At 50.6% G+C, this 19,451-nt stretch overlaps 3 protein-coding genes across 5 annotated transcripts; 1 reads left to right on the top strand and 2 right to left on the bottom strand.

The window, feature by feature from the left end:
* Window positions 1–2,381: 2,381 nt before the first annotated feature.
* On the top strand, window positions 2,382–6,763 carry Tubb5 (tubulin, beta 5 class I). Its single transcript, NM_011655.5, has 4 exons — window positions 2,382–2,686; window positions 3,947–4,055; window positions 4,410–4,520; window positions 4,644–6,763. Exons 1-4 carry the CDS (start codon window positions 2,630–2,632, stop codon window positions 5,699–5,701), a joined length of 1,335 nt encoding a protein of 444 aa, NP_035785.1. The 5' UTR covers window positions 2,382–2,629; the 3' UTR covers window positions 5,702–6,763.
* A 1,130-nt stretch (window positions 6,764–7,893) lies between these two features.
* On the bottom strand, window positions 7,894–17,363 carry Flot1 (flotillin 1). 3 transcript variants are annotated; one of them, XM_006523656.4, is made up of 13 exons: window positions 17,088–17,173; window positions 16,820–16,876; window positions 16,481–16,556; window positions 16,314–16,404; window positions 15,974–16,117; window positions 15,731–15,850; window positions 15,157–15,252; window positions 14,793–14,945; window positions 10,659–10,840; window positions 10,519–10,564; window positions 9,892–10,029; window positions 9,576–9,740; window positions 7,894–8,176 (listed from the first exon to the last, which is right to left on the bottom strand). In XM_006523656.4, exons 2-13 carry the CDS (start codon window positions 16,860–16,862, stop codon window positions 8,144–8,146), a joined length of 1,287 nt encoding a protein of 428 aa, XP_006523719.1. In that variant the 5' UTR covers window positions 16,863–16,876; window positions 17,088–17,173; the 3' UTR covers window positions 7,894–8,143. The 3 variants fall into 3 exon arrangements, with proteins under 3 accessions (XP_006523719.1, XP_006523720.1, NP_032053.1); NM_008027.2 differs by lacking the exon at window positions 17,088–17,173 and adding an exon at window positions 17,182–17,326 and having other exon boundaries at window positions 7,896–8,176; XM_006523657.2 differs by lacking the exons at window positions 16,314–16,404; window positions 17,088–17,173 and adding an exon at window positions 17,182–17,363.
* A 408-nt stretch (window positions 17,364–17,771) lies between these two features.
* Ier3 (immediate early response 3) lies at window positions 17,772–18,970 on the bottom strand. Its single transcript, NM_133662.2, has 2 exons — window positions 18,755–18,970; window positions 17,772–18,645 (listed from the first exon to the last, which is right to left on the bottom strand). Exons 1-2 carry the CDS (start codon window positions 18,962–18,964, stop codon window positions 18,373–18,375), a joined length of 483 nt encoding a protein of 160 aa, NP_598423.1. The 5' UTR covers window positions 18,965–18,970; the 3' UTR covers window positions 17,772–18,372.
* Between the last annotated feature and the right edge of the window lie 481 nt (window positions 18,971–19,451).

Here is a 19,451-nt window from a genome sequence, read left to right as displayed (position 1 = left end):
AATAAATCGCCAGACGTTTGAAGCTTTAAGTTGGATGACTTATCCGTGTTCCTAAAGTAAATGAGACAAATTCAAGTAGCACGAAATAATCAATAATCGCTTTCATTGTTGGCATAACCAAAATTGAAATATTTTTAATGAATAAAGGAGTATTGATGTAACTTAAATGTTCTTTGTTGTTGTTGTTGTTGTTTTGGTTTTTTGTTTTTCGAGACAGGGTTTCTCTGTGTAGCCCTGGCTGTCCTGGAACTCACTATGTAGACCAGGCTGGCCTCGAACTCAGAAATCTGCCTGCCTCTGCCTCCCAAGTGCTGGGATTAAAGGTGTACACCACCACTACCCGGTTAAATGTTCTTTTATTTAAAAGATGACTTGAGCTGTATGTTGATTGCATGTCTTTGATTCATTTTCTTTAAGCCAAAGAAGGGTCTCACTATGTGCCTCCGCTAACCTCGAACTAACTAACTTAGCAGGTCAGCCTTGAACTCACAGGGATCCTCCTTCCTTTCACTGGTACAACACGATTATATTCTAGATACTGCTTACTACATTCTAGATACTGCTTACATTCTAGATACTGCTTACTAGACCCTTCCCTTTGTTGTTGTTGTTTCTCTTTTTAAAAGAGGTTTTTATGTGTATTGGTAGTTTGCTTGCATGTATGTCTGTGTACTACTACTATGGGTGACAGAAATTGAACCTGTTCTGAGAAGGGCAAATTCTCTTAATTGCTGAGCCATCTCTCTAGCCCCACGTATGTTGTGTTTCCAAGACAGGCTCTCATTTTGTAGACTAGGTTAGCCTCCAAAGTGCAATGATCCTTCTGTCTCAATATCCGTATTTCTTGGGAGTTTGGGCAGGCACAATCTAATTTTTCCTTTCTATTTGTTCATTTAGAGACTGAAGCTAAAGCTTGTACCTCAAGCTGTCTAGGTAGCCTCTAGGTAGCCGGTGTTGACCTTGAACTTCCCTTGCCTTCTAGTCAGAATTCGGGGACTAATCATGTGAACCACTCTTGCTCTAATTAATCATTTTGTATCCCTTTAAAGCTTTGAGGATACTTAGTAATTTTCGAAACCCTGGAAAGAGAACATTAAGGCCTCTAACTTGAGCCCATTCAATCAACTCCCTTCTTCCTGCTCAGTTCCAGCACATTGCCACAGACTCACCTAATGAATAAAATCATTTAACTGGAAAAACAAACAAATCCCCTTGCTTCAAGCAAGTGTCTGAGAGAGGGAGGCACTGTCTAAAGACTGACATTCTCTTAGTCTGTCCACCCTACAGCCTGTCCTGACAGGATGACCAGAATGTCTTCAGCGTCGTCTGAAAGGCCCAAATCCCACGCAGATTTTACATACACCTTCTGTCTTAGGCAGGATTTCCATTCCTGCACAACCAAGAAGCAAGTTGGGGAGGAAAGGGTTTATTCAGCTCACACTTCCACATTGCTATTCATCACTGAATGAAGTCAGGACTGGAACTCAAGCAGGTCAGAAAGCAGGAGCTGATGCAGAGGCCATGGAGGGATGTTCTTTACTGGTTTGCTCAGCTTGCTCTCTTATAGAACCAAGACTACCAGCCCAGAGATGGCCCCACCCACAATGGGCCCTTCCCCCTTGATCACTAATTGAGAAAATGCCTTACAGTTGGATCTCATGGAGGCATTTCCCCAACTGAAGCTCCTTTCTCGGTGATAACTCCAGTCTGTGTCAAGTTGACACATAAAACCAGCCAGTACACCTTCATTCTTTTGGGACATCAGCTCCATGCAGTTTTCACCACGATCTTTGCAATTTTGTTTCTCTTTTGAAAATCCTTGAGACAACTCCCTTGGAAACAGAAGGGTAATTCTTTCTTCTGGAGGGATGCGAGGGAGCTGTGCCTTACTGAAATTCCTGTCTTGGGATCACAAAGAACTAGATACTGTGTATCAGGGAAGGACAACATAGTTCTCAGGATTTTCCGCTGAGCTATGCAGTCTGGCTTTTCTAGACCTACTGCGGTGGGCAGCTGGCAGGGCGTGTCCAACACACCTTCCAACTCTGGCACCTCAGATCTCCTAATTACTACATTTCTCCAAACCTCTTTTAGTACAAAATCCTCTCTCAGAATAGAAAATAGGAATCTCGTGTGAGGACATTTTTCATGAAAAAATAAAATCACACACACACAAGATAACCCCAATTCCTCATACAGTACCCACCCATTCCTAACTTCTTTTTGCAGCGTGGACAACAATAGAGAACTACAACTCCCAAAAAAGACTGCGCTCGCCACTGGCTCAGAAACCAATGGCCGCCTGGCACGTGATCGGTTGGTCTAATCAGCGACTGGTTGGGTAGGCTTTGTCTAAGACCCGGGGCGCCCGCCTATCTCCCGCCCCCGGCCGCGCGAACGCGAGCCCCGCCCTGCGCGCCTTCCCTCCTGCGCTCGCCGGCCTCTTCTGCCTCTTAGAACCTTCCTGCGGTCGTGCTTGCATCTCGCTGCTGCAGCCTCCCGGGCTCCGGTCCATCCTTTCAGTCTGAGACCGGCCCAGAAGAAAAAAACCCCAAAAACCTTAATTTTCTTTCTTGTTCGGTACCTACATTGGAACCATCAAAAACAATTATTTCAGTAAACCGTAGCCATGAGGGAAATCGTGCACATCCAGGCCGGACAGTGTGGCAACCAGATCGGTGCTAAGGTAAGGACTTTAAAATTTTAGCTGAAATATGTAAAGATGAGAATTCTGTGTTAATTGTGAGCATTGTTCACGGAGTTCTTGCATTCTCCACCCGTCAGATTTGGCCCCTCAAAGTTTTTCACGTATAAATATAACCCATATTTGTAGCTAGCGTTCTGATATTGAAAAATGAGGAAATGTTTTTCTTGGCACATTTTCGGAAAGCTAATAAAAGAGCCTTTCGAGTTTAGGGAAAAGGAGAGGCTGAGGGACTGTGAAGAGCTGGTCTTAAAAGGGGTTTTCTAACGGTTCGAGGACTGGAGGGATGCGGAAACGATCCGAGACAAAGCCGAGGCGAGGTTTTCCCCTTGCGCCACCCCCACCCAGCCTGGAGGGCTCTACTGGAACAGAATGGAGGGGGGAAGGGGCGAGGTTTGGCGGGCAGCTGCAGAGGTGCCCGGTGCGCATTACCTCTCAACAAAGGCTTGGACACTCCATCGAACCCGCCATCCCAATGCTTTTTTTAGGTAATGACTCTGTATAGGGGCCTACTTTTACTTTTCATTGCCCTTTAGGGTGTGAGCGGTATGAAAGTGAGCTTTTCAAATATGTGAGACTGTCTGGGAGACTAAGGAGAGGGAAGGAAGGGAATAAAGATAGGCAATGGGGCTTTTTAAAGATTTTTCCCCCTTTTTTGCTAGCAATTAACAATGTAGCGGGGGAGGGGAGGGAGGAAGTGCGGCCGCTAAATTGTAGCCGAAGGGTGGGACCCTTTGGGGGCGGGGTTGGAGCCCCTGGCGCGCAGGGACAATGCGGCCCCTACCCGCGGGGGCGCACTGGCCCCGCCCCTCGAGCTAGGCCCCGCCCGCGCTGCTCCCGCCTTTGTGGTTTGCTGGAGGAGCGGCCCGCCACCGCAGTCACGTGGAGCACGTAAGGGGTGGGCGACTGCAGTGGCCGCACCTTTCTCCCCCAACTCTTTTGTGCTGGCCTGGAAGGGCGGTTCCTGGCTTCAGGAGCCAACCTGGGTGCAAAGCCAAATAGGTGGGCTCCAATCCGCCCACATAGAGGTTTATAGCGCCTGACCCACCCATCACCGGTCCTATGCCGAAAGGTTTTAGCCTTCCATCGCGTAGGTTCCTCCATGGGACTTCCGCAAGCAGATAACGGAATTGCAGTGTCTTCACCTCAGCCTCGTTTCAGCGTGTCTGGAATTGAAATGAGGGGCGGGAGGCATGCCTTAGGACTTGAGACATTGAGGCCTCGTTGCTCTTCCCTGTGCAGTTCTGGGAGGTGATAAGCGATGAACATGGCATCGACCCCACCGGTACCTACCACGGTGACAGCGACCTGCAGCTGGACCGAATCTCTGTGTACTATAATGAAGCCACAGGTGAGGGCAGAAATCCCCACTTAACATTTATTCCCTGTCCCCTGTATTGGACAGTGAGCCCAGATGAATGCATCACTGGCTGCCCTGGAACTCCCATAGATCGTCTACCTCTCAAGTGCTGGGTTTAAGGAGAGCATCACCACGCCCTGTTTTTCCACACTTCTAAGTATCTATTACCCCTCTGCATGGTTCCCATTTTTTTTTCCCTAGACTCACACCCTAAGGGACTAAAGATTAGCTCTACTGCCACCAGGTGGTAGTGCCTGGAATGACAACTTTAGTGCTTTGTGGCTGATCTCCCACCCAGAGGTAATGCATTGCTGATCCGTCAAACATTGACTTGAATTCCTGCAGGTGGCAAGTATGTCCCTCGAGCTATCTTGGTGGATCTAGAACCTGGGACTATGGACTCCGTTCGCTCAGGTCCTTTTGGCCAGATCTTCAGACCAGACAACTTCGTTTTCGGTGAGTTAGGTGGAATCGATTTCTATTTGCTCAACTGAATTATTCCAGTCGTTGAAAGATTAAGAAGTATTTGTGTTTCTCTCATATCTTAGTGATTAAACCTTTTCCCTTACTGCATTCCAGGTCAGTCTGGGGCAGGCAACAACTGGGCTAAAGGCCACTACACAGAGGGAGCTGAGTTGGTTGACTCTGTCTTGGATGTGGTGCGGAAGGAGGCGGAGAGCTGTGATTGCCTGCAAGGCTTTCAGCTGACCCACTCACTGGGTGGAGGCACTGGCTCTGGCATGGGCACCCTGCTCATCAGCAAGATCCGGGAAGAATATCCTGACCGTATCATGAATACCTTCAGTGTGGTGCCCTCGCCCAAAGTGTCTGATACCGTGGTCGAGCCCTACAATGCCACCCTGTCTGTCCATCAGTTGGTTGAGAACACGGATGAGACCTACTGCATCGACAACGAGGCCCTCTACGACATCTGCTTCCGTACCCTCAAGCTCACCACGCCAACCTACGGAGACCTGAACCATCTCGTCTCGGCCACCATGAGCGGCGTCACCACCTGCCTCCGTTTCCCGGGCCAGCTTAATGCTGACCTTCGAAAGCTGGCTGTCAACATGGTGCCATTCCCACGTCTCCACTTCTTCATGCCTGGCTTTGCCCCTCTCACCAGCCGTGGAAGCCAGCAGTACCGGGCCCTCACTGTGCCTGAACTTACCCAGCAGGTCTTCGATGCCAAGAACATGATGGCCGCCTGCGACCCGCGCCACGGCCGGTACCTCACAGTTGCCGCCGTCTTCCGTGGACGGATGTCCATGAAGGAGGTGGATGAGCAGATGCTCAACGTGCAGAACAAGAATAGCAGCTACTTCGTGGAATGGATCCCCAACAATGTCAAGACAGCTGTCTGTGACATCCCACCGCGTGGCCTCAAGATGGCAGTCACCTTCATTGGAAACAGCACAGCCATCCAGGAGCTCTTCAAGCGCATCTCTGAGCAGTTTACGGCTATGTTCCGCCGGAAGGCTTTCCTCCACTGGTATACGGGTGAGGGCATGGACGAGATGGAGTTCACCGAAGCTGAGAGCAACATGAACGACCTCGTCTCTGAGTACCAGCAGTACCAGGATGCCACCGCGGAAGAGGAAGAGGATTTCGGAGAGGAGGCAGAAGAGGAGGCCTAAGGCAGAGAGCCCTGCATCAGCTCAGGCTGCTTAGATCCCTCAGCTTTCTCCAACTGCCCTTTGTCCTCCAGTTTCTTTCTGCTGCCTCTGTCTTGTATTTGTTTTGTTCTGTTTTCTCATTGGGGGTAAATGGTGCCTGGCACATGGCAGGCACTCAATAAATATTTGTTTGTGGAATGTCTCCTTTCTCTTTCCACTCTGACAAACTTAGATTTCTGACATTCTGGTTGTTACCCTGTGCTTCCTACTGGTATCTTTTTTTTTTTTTTTTTTTTTTTTTTGGTTTTTCCAGACAGGGTTTCTCTGTATATATAGCCCAGGCTGTCCTGGAACTCAGAAATCCGCCTGCCTCTGCCTCCCAAGTGTTGGGATTAAAGGCGTGTGCCACTATCACCCAACAAGTATCCATTTTTTTAAATTATTATTTGACTGTCCAGTTAATATTCCAGAATATTCTCCAGAAACCTGAGGTCTGCTCCAGATCCTGTGTAGAACCCAGCCCAATTCTAAGAACTCGGATAGTAACCATCATCTTAAAGCAAAGTAGTGGATCAGGGATGCTAGGTAGAGACCACCAGGAAGAGAAGGGGGTGGGGTTTTCCAGTCAGGGCCATTTAGAATCCACCTATGCTTTCAGTCAGCAGGGCTTTGTTTTGTTTTTCTCCTGCCTCATCTCTCAGCCTCAGGAGAGGTATTAACAGTATTATCTCCATTTATATCCTCCCAGCTGTCCTGAGCCAAATCTGCCATTGGAAGTGTCTTCCCTGTATTGGTTCTCCTTTCTCGGAGAGATGGGGGTTGGGGGTGCGGCAAGGTCTTGGTCTTGGTCTCTGAACACTCCCAATTCCCGCTGAAACTCCACACTTGGGAAAGTATGTTTCCACCTGGGTCTTTCAGACACTGCCCAGATGGGCTGTCACCACCTCTGCCCCATGCTCCTCCTGCCCTTGGCTTGGTCATTTCCTACCTTTCTATTTCGTGTTGTACCTGCTTTTTTTTTTTTTTTCATATTGAAAAGTTGACATCGCCCCAGAGCCAAAAATAAATGGGAATTGGAAAAAGGCTGTGAGGCTGTGTGCTCATTCAGGGGTAGTTAAAGCTGCTGGTGGAGGAACCGGTCCCAGGTTGAATTATACTGTTCCCAAGTGTCTTAGTCAGGATTTTACCTATTACTGCACAAGCATCATGACCAAGATGCAGCTGGGGAGGAAAGGGTTTATTCAGCTTACATTTCCACACTGCTGTTCATCACCAAAGAAAGTCAGGACTGGAACTCAAGCATGGCAGGAAGCCAATGGAGCGATGTTTCTTACTGGCTTGCTTCCCCTGGCCTACTCAGCCTGCTCTCTAACAGATCCCAATACTACCAGCCCAGTGATGGTCCCACCCACAAGGGGCCCTTACCCCCTTGATCACTAATTGAGGAAATGTCTTACAGTTGGCATTTTCGCAACGGAAGCTCCTTTCTCTGATAACTCCAGCCTGTGTCAAGTTGACACAAAACTAGCCAGTACACCAAGGTTGTCCCTAATTAGGTGAGACTCCTACCCCTGCCTTTCTAATAGCTGAGATAGTACATGTGGCATGCCTAGCAGTTTCAGGGCTGGGGACCACTGAGTGACATCCCCAGCTCTCTAGGTATTTCGATTGGACAAACCTCTAATGCCAGCTTTCAATCGAAGATTGTGGGTCCAAAGCTGCCCACAATCTTGAAAATAGCACCTGACACCCCATCAGCAACCCTCCCAACACATTCCACATCCCTCTGGGGTTAACCTGTGACCTGTAGTCACACCATTCTAAGTTTGAGACTCAGGCTGGCTTTGAGTTCCTTGTTAACACTAGCTGAAGCTACCTAGTAGAGGTATTAGGTATAAAATGCTGGGATTTAATATGTAGAGCAGGGTGTCTGAGGGGTGCGTGTGGATACTACACCATTTCCTATAACACAGACTGGCATCTCACTGGTACTGTGAGCCCAGGGAGGGCTGTACTTAAGGACTTCACTGCAGGAGTCTGCACAGCCAACTTCTAGGGAAGATGGAGTCAGGTTTTTGCTACCCAGGCTGGCCTGGAACTTGTTCTGCTTCCAGCCTGCTGCAAACTGGTATTTTAGCTGTGTCAATACCTGATTTATTTAACAAGATCTTTAGGGGTATCTTTTGGTCTGAGTGAGGAAAGAAGTATAGATAACCAGGCTCAAACAGTCTAGTTTAATCAGGAAGTTAAATAGTTGGGATGGGCTGAAGATAATCAATCTTGGTGCAGGGCACTGGCAATGGGCTAAGAAGGGCAAACCCTCCAAGGCAAGGCACGGACTATTTGGCAAGGAGAGGTGTGCACCCCTGTCGGGGGCCATGCTAAGGGAGGCCAGGTGAGGTGCATGCGATGAGACCACTCCCCAATGAGACCGCTCAGGCCACACAGTCCAGGACTGAGGGCTCACGCTGTCCTTAAAGGCTTGTTGTGATTTACCTAGAGGAAAGAAAAGATGTGACAGCGTGGGAATCCAGCATCTGCTCTCTGTAGCATCCATTTGGAAGGATGGGTTCTGGACATTGAAAAAGCTGAGGGGAGGCGCATCTCTTGAGTCTGGTCTACATAGCAAGTTCTAGGTATCCATGTAGTCACAGGGACCCATCACTGAAGAGGTGATAGGTACTAGAGCTTTGCTTGCATACTCCTTAGCTCAAAGCCTAGAGCAGGCTTCAAGGATATTCCAACAAACCCAGCTTGATGAAGACTGCTTTAATACACATGTGGTTTTGTTTTTTAAGACGGGGTCTTGAGGGATAGTTGATAAAACACTCAGGAGGCAGAGGCAGGTGGAGCTGAGTTTGAAGCCAGTTTGTTTTACAGAGTGAGATCTAGGCAGCCAGGGTCACTCAAAGAGAAAGCCGGTCTCAAAAAACCAAAAAGATGGTCTCACTATATTGCCCCAGATGGCCTCAAACTCAGAGATCAGTGTTTGTCTGCCTCCCGAGTGCTGAGATTCAAGCTTTATACACTGAGCTGCATGGTTTGTGTGTGTGTGTGTGTGTTTTTTATCCAACACTGCCTTAAGTACTCTGCAAACAATTTCCCAACACCCCAGCAAGGAGGGCAGTTTGTACTGTTAAGCTAATTTTGTGTTGTTTTGTTTTTTGGAGACAGGGTTTCTCTATGTAGTCTTGACTGACCTGGAACTTGTTCCTTGGCCAGGCTGACCTCAAACTCAAGAGACCCTCCTGTCTCTGTCTCCTGAGTGCTGGGAGCCCACCATGGCCAGCTCTTTAAGACAATCTTGCCGGGCAGTGGTGGCGCACGCCTTTAATCCCAGCACTTGGGAGGCAGAGGCAGGCAGATTTCTGAGTTCGAGGCCAGCCTGGTCTACAGAGTGAGTTCCAGGACAGCCAGGTACAGAAAAACCCTGTCTTGAAAAACCAAAAACCAAAACCAAAAAAAAAAAAGAAGACAATCTTAAGACGAGGAAACGGGCACAGATTGGCAACCTGTCACAGGTGATTTTACTTATCTTTGCCACAGCTGGGTAAACTCCAGGGAAGAAATGATATGGCAGGAAATGACTGGTGCTCTGCTTCCCAGTCATGGGGACTGCATCATTTAGTCATGTTGGAGGGAGTCCTTTTGTGTGTGCGCGTGCACTTGTGTGTGAAAGGTGAAGGTTAATTTGGCTGTCATTTCCCAAGCACTGTACGTTTTCAGGATCTCTCACTGGCCTGGAACTAGCCAAGCAGGGACCTGACATAGGTTCTGGGAATTGAGTCACTGTCTGTGACTTCCTGGGCTCCCGGATGCCCATTAAGCACCCAACCTACTGTGTCACACAATTTGGGTACGCAGTAACAACACACACTCTGCATTGCCCCCTCACCTGGGAGATGCTGACGCCTGTGAGCCTCTCCACACTCTCCGGCAGGCGGCTCAAGATGTCCAGTACTTCCCCAGTAACTTTGGCTGCCCCCATGGTTCCGCTTCCACTAGACACCAGCGTGATCTTATTGGCTGAGGTCAGGGGACCACTGATCTCTTCTGCCACCTGGTAGGCAGAGATAGCTATGACTACCACCCATCAGATTCACCCCACAACTGACCATAATTCCTCGCTACGGTCCTGCCTTATATTTGGCACCCTTGAGGACCCCCCCCCCCAGTCACCCCTCCTCTCAGAGTCCCACCCGATTGCAGACCTGGGGCAGTTTCTCCAGCAGCATGTCCAGCTGGGCGGCCTCCTGGTACATCTGGAAGGCTTCTGCCTTCTTGGCCATTTGCTCAGCCTCAGCACGAGCGCGGGCACCTATAGCAAAGGCCTCAGCTTCCCCTCGCATCTGTAGAGGGCACAGGGCATTCAAGACTGATGGCAACTCATTAAGGATACCAAATTCTGAGGCCAATGAGATTCAGAGGGTAAAGGTGCTTGCCAGTAAGGCCAACAACCTTACTTAAAAGAGTAAGGTCAGAAGATCTGACCTCCACATTGGCAAGGGGCACCACCTTGCCCCCCCCCATTGGAGGGGGAGGAGGGAGAGAGGGGGGGAGGAGGGAGAGAGGGGGGGAGGAGGAGGAGGAGGAGGAGGAGGAGAGCAGCAGCAACAATAACAGGGTTCCATTGTGAGTGCCTTGAATCCCAGTACTTGGGAAGCAGAGGTAGGTGGGTCTCCCTGAGTTTGAAGCCATCTTGTTTACACAGTGAGTTCCAGGTCAGCCAGGGTGACACAGTAATAGTCTTGCCTCAGAAATCCAAAAACAAGCAATAGAGAATAAGAAACCCTAACAAGCCCTTCCCTGTGTCCATCAGGAGCCATACCCCAACTCACCCGCACAGACTCAGCTTCGGCTTCTGCCTGCATGATCAGCTGGGCCCTGGGGACAGATGGGAAGCAGTTCACAGTCAGGGCGCCTTTTCTGACTATGAGCGTCAAGGGGCCGAGAGGGGGCTCAGGAAGGGGACTGTTACTTCTCTGCTTCCGCCAGGCGCTCCAGCCTGTAGCGCTCAGCCTCTGCTGGCTTGCGCACGCGAGCCTCCAACTCCTTCTCGCGCCGGGCGATCTCCTGCTCCTGCACTGCCACCTGCTGGGCGCGCTCAACCACCTGCACCTGCACCCGCTGCTCCTCGATCTGCTGCTTCGTCTTGGCCACCTAGGGAGCAAAGGGTACTTGAGTCATGGCTGGGGAGCGGGTGGCCTGAGTCAGAGAGAAAAGCCAGCGCCACCAGTGGGATACACAACGTGGAAGAGACCCAGGAAGCATTCTTCTGGTCAGCTCAGCCTACTCGGTAGTGGGATCCATTTCAGGCACAGAATCAAGCCAGGGCCTGGGAACCGCCTTGTGACTTCTTAGAGCAGCTAGGCTAAGGACTTAGCGTCAGAATGGATGAGGCTGGTACTTGCCCTCCCTGGGTAAGTCGCTACAGTATGAGGGTCCCGAGGGCACTGAGCCCTTTGTGGTCATAATCTACCTCCGCAGTCCTGTTCACATGTCTCCATTTGTCTTTGCTGCCAGTCTTAAGAGTAAGCCACCGGCTGGGTGTGGTGGCACAGGCCTTTAATCCCAGCACTTGGGAGGCAGAGGCAGGCGGATTTCTGAGTTTGAGGCCAGCCTGGTCTACAAAGTGAGTTCCTGGACAGCCGGGCTATAAAGAGAAACTCTGTCTCAAAAAACAAACAAACAAAAAAACAAACAAGAGTAAGCCACCATCAACGCCAGCCTGGGCAGCTCAACGGTCAAGTACTGCCTTTCACACCCTGCCAGCAGATATCTTTTAAAAAAATCTTTTGCACACAAAATAGGAACAAAATAAACTCAAAAGGAAAGGAGACATGTAGAAAGTGGCTTCCTCCCACCTCTTGCCTCAAACCTCATGGTTCCCTTTCTAGAAGCAACTGCTATAACCAGCTTCCAGAGATCATGTGTGTTCAAATTTCTTTTTTCTTCACCAAACAGGGTTTCACTATGTAGCTCTGGCTATCCTGAAAATCAACTATAGGCCAGGCTAGTTTCAAACTACTGCCTCCCTAGTGCAGAGATTAAAGGCATGAGCCACCAACCATCTCTCAATATTTGCTTGTTTGTTTATGCATGCATGCATTTTATGTACATGGGGTGCTTTGCATGTGCATCTACATACTAGAAGAGGACATTCCATCTCATGGGACTATGGTTATGCTATGTGAGCCACCGTGTGGTTGCTGGGAATTGAACCCAGGACCTCTGGAAGAGTAGCTGTGCTGAGTCATCTCTCCAGCCTTTTTTTTTTTTTAAGGTAGGGAGTTGTCACTCTGTAGAAAGGCTACCTTAAAAGTATAGAATAGCCAGGTGGTAGTGGCGCATGTTTTTCATCCCAGTACTTGGGAGGCAGAGGCAGGCAGATTTCGGAGTTCGAGGCCAGCCTGGTCTACAGAGTGAGTTCCAGGACAGCCAGGGCTATACAGAGAAAACCTGTCTCGAAAAAGCAAAAAAAAAAAAAAAAAAAAAAAAGGATAGAATCTGAGCTGGCTTCAAACTTGATGTGAGCTTGGACTAAGATGGCTTGGGGAATAAAGGCATCTGTCTCCAAGCCTGACTACCTGAGTTTGATCCTGGGGGAACCTCATGGTAGGAAAGAGCTGGCTCTTGCAGCAAGTTGTCTCTGACCTGAACATACATAAATTTAATTAAATTAAACATAATTGTGGCTGGAGAGAAAGCTCAGCAGTTAAGAGCACTGGCTGCTCTTGCAGAGGTCCTGAGTTCAAGTCCCAGCACCTGCCTGGCACCTTACAACCATTTCTAACTCCAGTTCCAGGGGATCTGATGCCCTCTTCTGACCTCTACAGGCACCAAGCAAGAACACACGCACACGGTGGACACATAAACATGTAGGCAAAACACTCATCCCATAAACACGTAACATAAAAATAAATCTTTTTTGTTTGTTTTTTTTCAAGACAGGGTTTCTCTGTTTAACCTTGGCTGTCCTGGAATAGCTCTGTAGACCAGGCTGGCCTCCAGCTCATAGAAATTCACCTGCCTCTGCCTCTCAAGCGCTGGGATTAAAGGTGTGTGCCACCACACTGAACACCTTTAACCCTGGCACTGGGAGGCAGAGGCAGGAGGATCTCTGAGTTCAAGGAACAGTGTAATCTATACTTTTATCAGCTAATCAATATATAATTTTGTTTAAGTGTTTCTGTTTAAAGATACCTTTTAAGCTAGGCATTGTAATCCCAGCAGTAAAAAGAGTGAAATGGGAGGACTGCTACATGTACATGTTTTAGTCTAGCCTGGGCTACTATGTAAAGCACTTCATAGCCTCCAGTGCTAAGGGACTCCACAAAGCACGTTAGTACTATCTGAATTCTTTTAGTGAGTGTGTGTGTGTGTGTGTGTGTGTGTGTGTGTGTGTGTGTGTGAGTGTGTTGTACCCTCAGACCTGAGAGATGATACCCTTTGAAACCATCTGCAGCCTGAGTGCAGACACAAGGACCCTGTCTCAAATAAGCAAGCAGTGTATGGTGGTGCACAACTTTAATCCTAGCACTAAAGGGCAGGTGGATGGATCTCTGTGTTTAAAGTCAGCATGGTCTACATAGTGAGTTCCAGACCAAACAGGGCTACATTGTGAGACCCTATCTCAAAGAACAGAAGAAAACAAAAACAACTGACCGACAAAATAATTAAAGAAATTTTATATTAAAGCACACAGAACTGATGCATTAGTGTGGAGCAGAAGCCAACTGCATTTTAACGCGTGCCTGATCAGAGGTAACCTTACAACACACACTTTCTCCATAAACACTTCACAGCCTCCAGTGCTAAGGGACTCCACAAAGCACATTAGTACTATCTGAATCGTTTTAGCGAAAGTGTGTGTGTGAGTGTGTGAGTGTGTGTGTGTGTGTGTTGTACCCTCAGACCTGAGAGACGATACCCATCGAAACCGCCTGCAGCCTGAGTGCAGACACAAGGCAGGGCTTCCGTGTCTGAGCTTATCTGGAGGGTGCATCAGCCAACTAGAATTCTTCAGCCTTCTCGTGTCCAGCACACACGGCAAATGCTGCAGGCACTGACCTGTGCTTCACCCATAAATCCTGGTCAAATGTGCAATGCATGAATGACAGGGCCCAGCTATACCTTCTTGTCATGGAAAGGGCCACCCAAGGCTCACTTTCTGTCATTCAAGGCTGTCTCCTTCCTCAGCCTCTCTTTTGATCACCGAAGTTTTGGGGCACCCTATGCACAAGGGAAGAGGTTTTTCCTCTTCTGAACAGGTGCAGACCCAGAATACAGCTTGGTGAGTGGGGGGACAGGGCGGTTCTTCACTTTGGTTTCCACCTGCAACCGGGTGCCTTTAGAGAGGCACAGTCTACCTCTTGGTCAATCGCATTCATGGCCTGCCTGCCTGCCTGCCTTTCTATCTTTCTGTCTGTCTGTCTTGGGTTTTCAGCTGAATGCTCCAGCCTACATGTATGTGCAGATACACACACGCACAGTCTCTCCTTGGCCTAAGGTTCAATGATTGTGCTAACCTGGCTGGCCAGTGATCCCCCAAGACTCACCTGTCCCATGAGGGGATTACAAGTGTGTGCCATTTAGCACTTTATCAACTGAGCTATCTCTCCAGTCCCTACTTGAGTCCCTGTCTATCTGTCTGTCTGCTGTCTGTCTGTCTGCCTGTCTTGGGGTTTTCATCTGAATGCTCCAGCCTACATGTACGTAAACACATACATGTACAGGTATTTATGCTTTGAGTCCCTACTTTTATGTCTTTTATCATACTGAGGAAAAGGGCTGAAAATGAGGTACCCTGGGGACTGGAGAGATGGCTCAGTGGATAAGAGCACACTGGCTGCTCTTCCAGAGGTCCTGAGTTTAATTCCCAGCAACCACACGGTGGCTCACAACCATCTGTAATGGGATCCGCTGCCCTCTTCTGGTGTGTCTGAAGACAGCTACCGTGTATTCACATAAACAAAATAAATAAATAACCTTTGATCTTTTTAAAAAATGGTGTGCCAGAATCAGAGTAAAGATCAAAGTGTCTCCTAATACAGATGGGCTCACGAAAGGGGAAGGGTCATTGAACAAGCAGCTTATAAACACCTGTGCTTACCTGCAGCTGATAGGCCAGGTCAGCCTGTGCTCGCCGGGTGTTGACCTCGATGTCGTAGGTGGCTTTCTTCAGCTCATAGTCCCTCTGTGCCTTGGCCATCTCTATTTCACTGAGGCACTGTGCAGATACCTTCTCCTGCTTGGCCTTAGCCTCCTAGGTCAGGGTTAGTGAGGAAGGCCAAAGGGTAAGGGCCTGCTCTCTGTCAGACTCTCTATAGCCACCCCATGCTTGCTCTTTGCCAGGACCCCCCCCCCCCACAACGGCTTGGCCCACCACACTCAGCTGGACCTTCCAACCACCCTGTGCCCTTGTCCCCTGAGAATCTAGCAAGCCAGTGGTGACCGAGCAGCCCCATCTCCCTCACCCGTATCCCGGCATCTCTCTTGGCCTCTGCTTCGCCAATCCGAGCATCTTTTTGGACTTGTGCCGTGCGAGCCTTTCCTAACGAGTGTAAGTAATCCTGTGCGAGAGGGAAATCAGTCTCAGGAGGGTTTGAGATGGGATCAGGAAGGATCAACTGCCTTGGCTTTTGTTTGTCTTGTGGTGTAGGATGGAGCCGGGGGGCCCCCAGCACACTAGGCTAGGTCACTGCTCTATCACTAATCACATTCTGTTCTTTGAGATAAGGTTTATTATACAGGTCTCTCTCATACTTGCCTTGTAGACCAGACTGAGCTCCAACTCACAGAGACCCACCTGCCTCTGCCTCCTGAGTGCTGGGATTAAAGGCCTGCACCACCACATCAGGCTGTTTTGTTTTGAGACAGGATCTCATCTCATAGCCAGGGCTAGTCCGGAACTCATTATGTAGCCCAGGCTGGAATGGAATTCATATGTAGCCCAGATGACCTCCTGCTTTAGGCCCCCACCCCGCCCCCACCCCAGTGTTGGGATTATAGGTGCCAGCTATCAAGTCTGCCTCGACCGACTATTTTTACCTGGTCATCATGAATATCCTTCAAAGTGTAGCTAACCACGCTGATACCCATGTTGACCAGGTCGGAGGAGGCCACTTTGAAAACCTGCTCTGAGAATTTCTGTCTATCCTTATAGATCTCCTACAGAGAAAGAACAGTAGGAAGAGGGCAGTCAGATTCATCACCTGTCACAGGTGAGCTGGTCTGTCATGGTCTTCTCATCCTGACATGCCACCCAGGTTTTCTCCTGTCCCCTGGCCCTACCTCCACAGTCATGTGGGCCATGATTGCCCTCTGGTGGCCTTCCAGTGTCTCCAGGGCAATGTGGGCAATCTCCGCCTCTGTCTTCCCCAGGAACATCTGGCAGGCAGCTGCCAGCATCTCCTTGTTCTGGCCCTGGATTTTCACCTGCGGCCGTAGTAGAGATAGAAAGGGTATGATGGTGGAAGCAAGGAGAGGAGGAGCAAGAGCTAGGGGTCTTGGGGGCGGCGGCTGAAGGTGAGACCAGCGGAAAGACAGAGTTGAGAAGTCCACGGCCAGAGGTGCTTAATGGCCAGGAGAAAGGTGGGGGTGGGCTTTGGGAGGAAGGCTCTGAGAGCCTCACCTGGGCAATGCCCGTGACTGAGATGGGGACCCCGTGGCGGGTATAAACCTTTTCACTCTTGACATTGAGGGTCAGTGTGTTGAGAGAGATCCTAGGGGAAAAGGAGCAGACAGTAAGAGAGAGAGAGAGGAAAATGGGTTCCCTTCCTGGGTTCTGTTGCTACCTACCTCTGGATTTGCTGAATGCAGGGTAGGACAAACACTCGGCCTCCGGCCACCATGACTGGGGGGCTCCTGCAGAACCCTGTATTGTGGGGGCATAATGTGACCGTGGCAAAGCTGAAGACCATTGGGGTAAAAGGTGGAACGCCCATGAGGAGAATCTGGATGCTGGGGTGGGGGTGGGGGTGGGGAGAATTCTATGCTTTGGAGGCTGGGAATCACAGGTGGTTTGTGGCCGTCGCAGGCAGAACGTAAGGGCTGGGAAGCTGGTGCGGACAGGAGGGGGCATAGGTCAGGTTTAAGGGAGGGCGTGGGGTGGGTGTCACTGGCTGGGAGGAGACTTACCGGAGACCACCATGGCCTCATTTGGGCCACAAGTGAAAAACATGGTTGAAGCTGCAGCTGGAGAGGAATAGAGAGGAAGCCTTTGCAAAGGGGAAGGGGCCCTGTGGCACCTCCTTACCCTCCTATCAGGAGCACCAACTGCCTCTGCCACCGCCCAGTCCCTTGAGCGCCCCTGTGACAGTCCTAAGACACCCCCCCCCCGGACTTCTTCCTCTGTGCCAGTTGATTCTCACAGTCTTCCTCTCACCGCGCCCCCTAGCCCCTCTACCACACAAAGCTCTCCCGCGCCCAGGGGTCTGCAGCAGTTCCGCAGCCTCCAGGCTCTTCAGTAGCCCAAGGCTCCGCCTCCCATCCCCACTCACCTTCCGGAACGTCCCCGTAAGCAACCCCACCGGGGTCTTGAGAAGCGCGGAGGCCCGCAGAACCCCAGAACGGGGTGGGGACTGCTCGGACACCCGGCTTAGTGGAAGCTGCACTTGCGCCCCCCACCCGGCCGCACCCTGTTGCAGCAACAGACGCGACCCCGCCCCCTCCCAACCCCTCGGTCCGCCCCTTTCCCGGCAGGCTCCGCTCGGGTCCGCAGCACTACAGTTCTCGGCAGCCCAGGGGGATGCCAGACATTCTCCCCCCCACCAACAACCAACCCCCCCCCCCCCCCGCTCGAAGCATTGGCGTGGAAGCTCCGCCCCCAACCGAGGCCACGCCCTTCCACTCTGGTTCCTGAATACCCGCCGCCTGCCATGAGTAAGCAGGTTGCCACACCACTCTCTAACTGGGAAAACCGCACACCCAGCAATGTATGACTGCATCCGGTGACCGGATATAGGTCTGTAACTCCAAGAAAGAGTTCAGGACCCAAGAAAGGGTGAGGACTGGGCACCTAGTCACATCCTCCCGCCACTCCCCCCTCCCCCCCGCTTGAATGATACACTTCGAGAACTGCAGATAATAATGACAGGCAAATCAAGTTTATTCGTGTTCACAGAACATACATACTAGGCGACCCCAGACAGCCGCCCTCTGACAATCCATGGACCCAAGACTCCTGCAGCTGCCCCTGAGAAGCAACCAGAAGACATCAAAGGCCGGATTCCCAAGGGTCTTCCAAAGCCTTACAACAGACTACAGAGTTGAAGTGCTGGAAGACGGAGTGTTACCCCTAATCTTATTACACCCCCCCCAGACTAATCCCCAAGCTGGGAGTCCTACCACCCGGGTCCTCCCTCCCACAACTCTGTCTTACCGACCCTATAAATCGTAATAAATATCTGTGTTACAGCAGGGAGGCATATCTCGCACCCCTGCATAAGTTAGAATAAATATTACATACACCCCTCCTTCACCTAGGAGGATATACATAAATACATAAATATTAATTAGACACGGAGAAAGTCTCTGTCCGTCCCCAGTGGGCCTAGCCAGGACCCGCGGTGTCTCTTGGCGGTAGTGTTCTGAGTTAGCGTTGCCTTAGAAATCCCAGTTTGGGATACGTTCTCTCGCACCAGGTACCCATCCATGGTGCCTTTGTTTCTTCGGACTGTGACCCATCGCGTTTAGAAGGCCGCCGGATGTTGCTGGAGAAAAGCTTTAAGATCCAGCGCATAGTCCGAGGACTCCGAGGTCAGGTTCAAAGGCTCGAGGACCGGGGGCGCAGTAATGGGCGCAGAAATGGGCTCAGGTGTCACGGCGCTGGTAGCATCCTCCGGAGCCAGGGGCTGCGACACACCCTCTTCAGCCATCAAAATCTGGCAGAAGATGATGGCGAACAGGAGAAAGAGGACCCTCTTGGCAATGTTGGGTTCCTCGGTTGGTAGCTGGCGCCGGACCTGAGCAGATAAAAGAGGGAAACGTCAGATCGAAGGTCCCTGCGCCTAGTTGTTACCTACAAGTTCCAGGGCGACGCGACCTCCTGATGCCCACTCGGGCGATACTCACCACTCGAGGGTAGAGCACCCTTCGGCTGCGTTTTCGGTGCCCGCGAGAAGTGTTCAAACGCGCGGTGGACACCACGGCCCGCTCCGGGAGAGGGTCGAAGGTGAAAATTTCGGGACCAGAGCCCCGCCGGAGTTCCGGGCCGGTGGAGGGAGCTGGAGAAGGGGCCCTCAGGCCAGTCATGGTGTGGAGATGGTTGCGCGAGTGGCACATAATTTAGACGTTGTGCAGAGAGTGTAGAGGAGTGCAAATCCCCCGCAAAGCAGAGCTACTTATAGAGCCAAAGAAGGGGCCGGGCCGGGGGGAACTCCGCCCTTCGCAGCTGGGGAGCAGTTGGCTGCAAGGGGCTGGAAATTCCAAGGAGGAAGCAAAATGTAGGCGGAGCCTTGATTGGTTATTCTCTAGGTGCCCCAGTGCACGTTCTTTCCTGGGAGTAGTGAATGCTTGTGGGTAAAAACATTGGGAGTAAGCTCACGTCCGGACATGAGGTAGCTAGAGAGGGGCTCTCAGACACGTAGCAGATGGTCCAGCCACCCTCCTTAGTGAAGTCCAGCAAGATCAAGGGACCACAGAAAACACATTCACGTACTTACTTGGAGGTATGCGCAGGAAACAGGAGGGAAGTCATTGCACAAACTTCCAAGAAGATAAAGAACACACTAGAACCCACAGACCGGGCTCTGCCTGCCTCCGTTCACGT

Source organism: Mus musculus, chromosome 17 (assembly GCF_000001635.26).
Source record: "Mus musculus strain C57BL/6J chromosome 17, GRCm38.p6 C57BL/6J".
NCBI lineage: Eukaryota > Metazoa > Chordata > Mammalia > Rodentia > Muridae > Mus > Mus musculus.
Note: the sequence above shows the minus strand (reverse complement) of the source record. Positions and strands in the feature narration are given on the sequence as shown.

Coding starts and splice junctions, on each gene's coding strand:
- Tubb5 (NM_011655.5), top strand. CDS start 2,630: ATGAGGGAAATCGTGCACATCCAGGCCGGACAGTGTGGCAACCAGATC. Junction 2,687..3,946: donor GCAACCAGATCGGTGCTAAG/GTAAGGACTTTA, acceptor TTCCCTGTGCAG/TTCTGGGAGGTGATAAGCGA. Junction 4,521..4,643: donor ACCAGACAACTTCGTTTTCG/GTGAGTTAGGTG, acceptor ACTGCATTCCAG/GTCAGTCTGGGGCAGGCAAC.
- Flot1 (NM_008027.2), bottom strand. CDS start 16,862: ATGTTTTTCACTTGTGGCCCAAATGAGGCCATGGTGGTCTCCG. Junction 10,841..14,792: donor ACCTGGCCTATCAGCTGCAG/GTAAGCACAGGT, acceptor TTTGCTCCCTAG/GTGGCCAAGACGAAGCAGCA. Junction 10,030..10,518: donor CCGAAGCTGAGTCTGTGCGG/GTGAGTTGGGGT, acceptor TGCCCTCTACAG/ATGCGAGGGGAAGCTGAGGC.
- Ier3 (NM_133662.2), bottom strand. CDS start 18,964: ATGTGCCACTCGCGCAACCATCTCCACACCATGACTGGCCTGAGGGCC. Junction 18,646..18,754: donor GGGTGCTCTACCCTCGAGTG/GTGAGTATCGCC, acceptor TTATCTGCTCAG/GTCCGGCGCCAGCTACCAAC.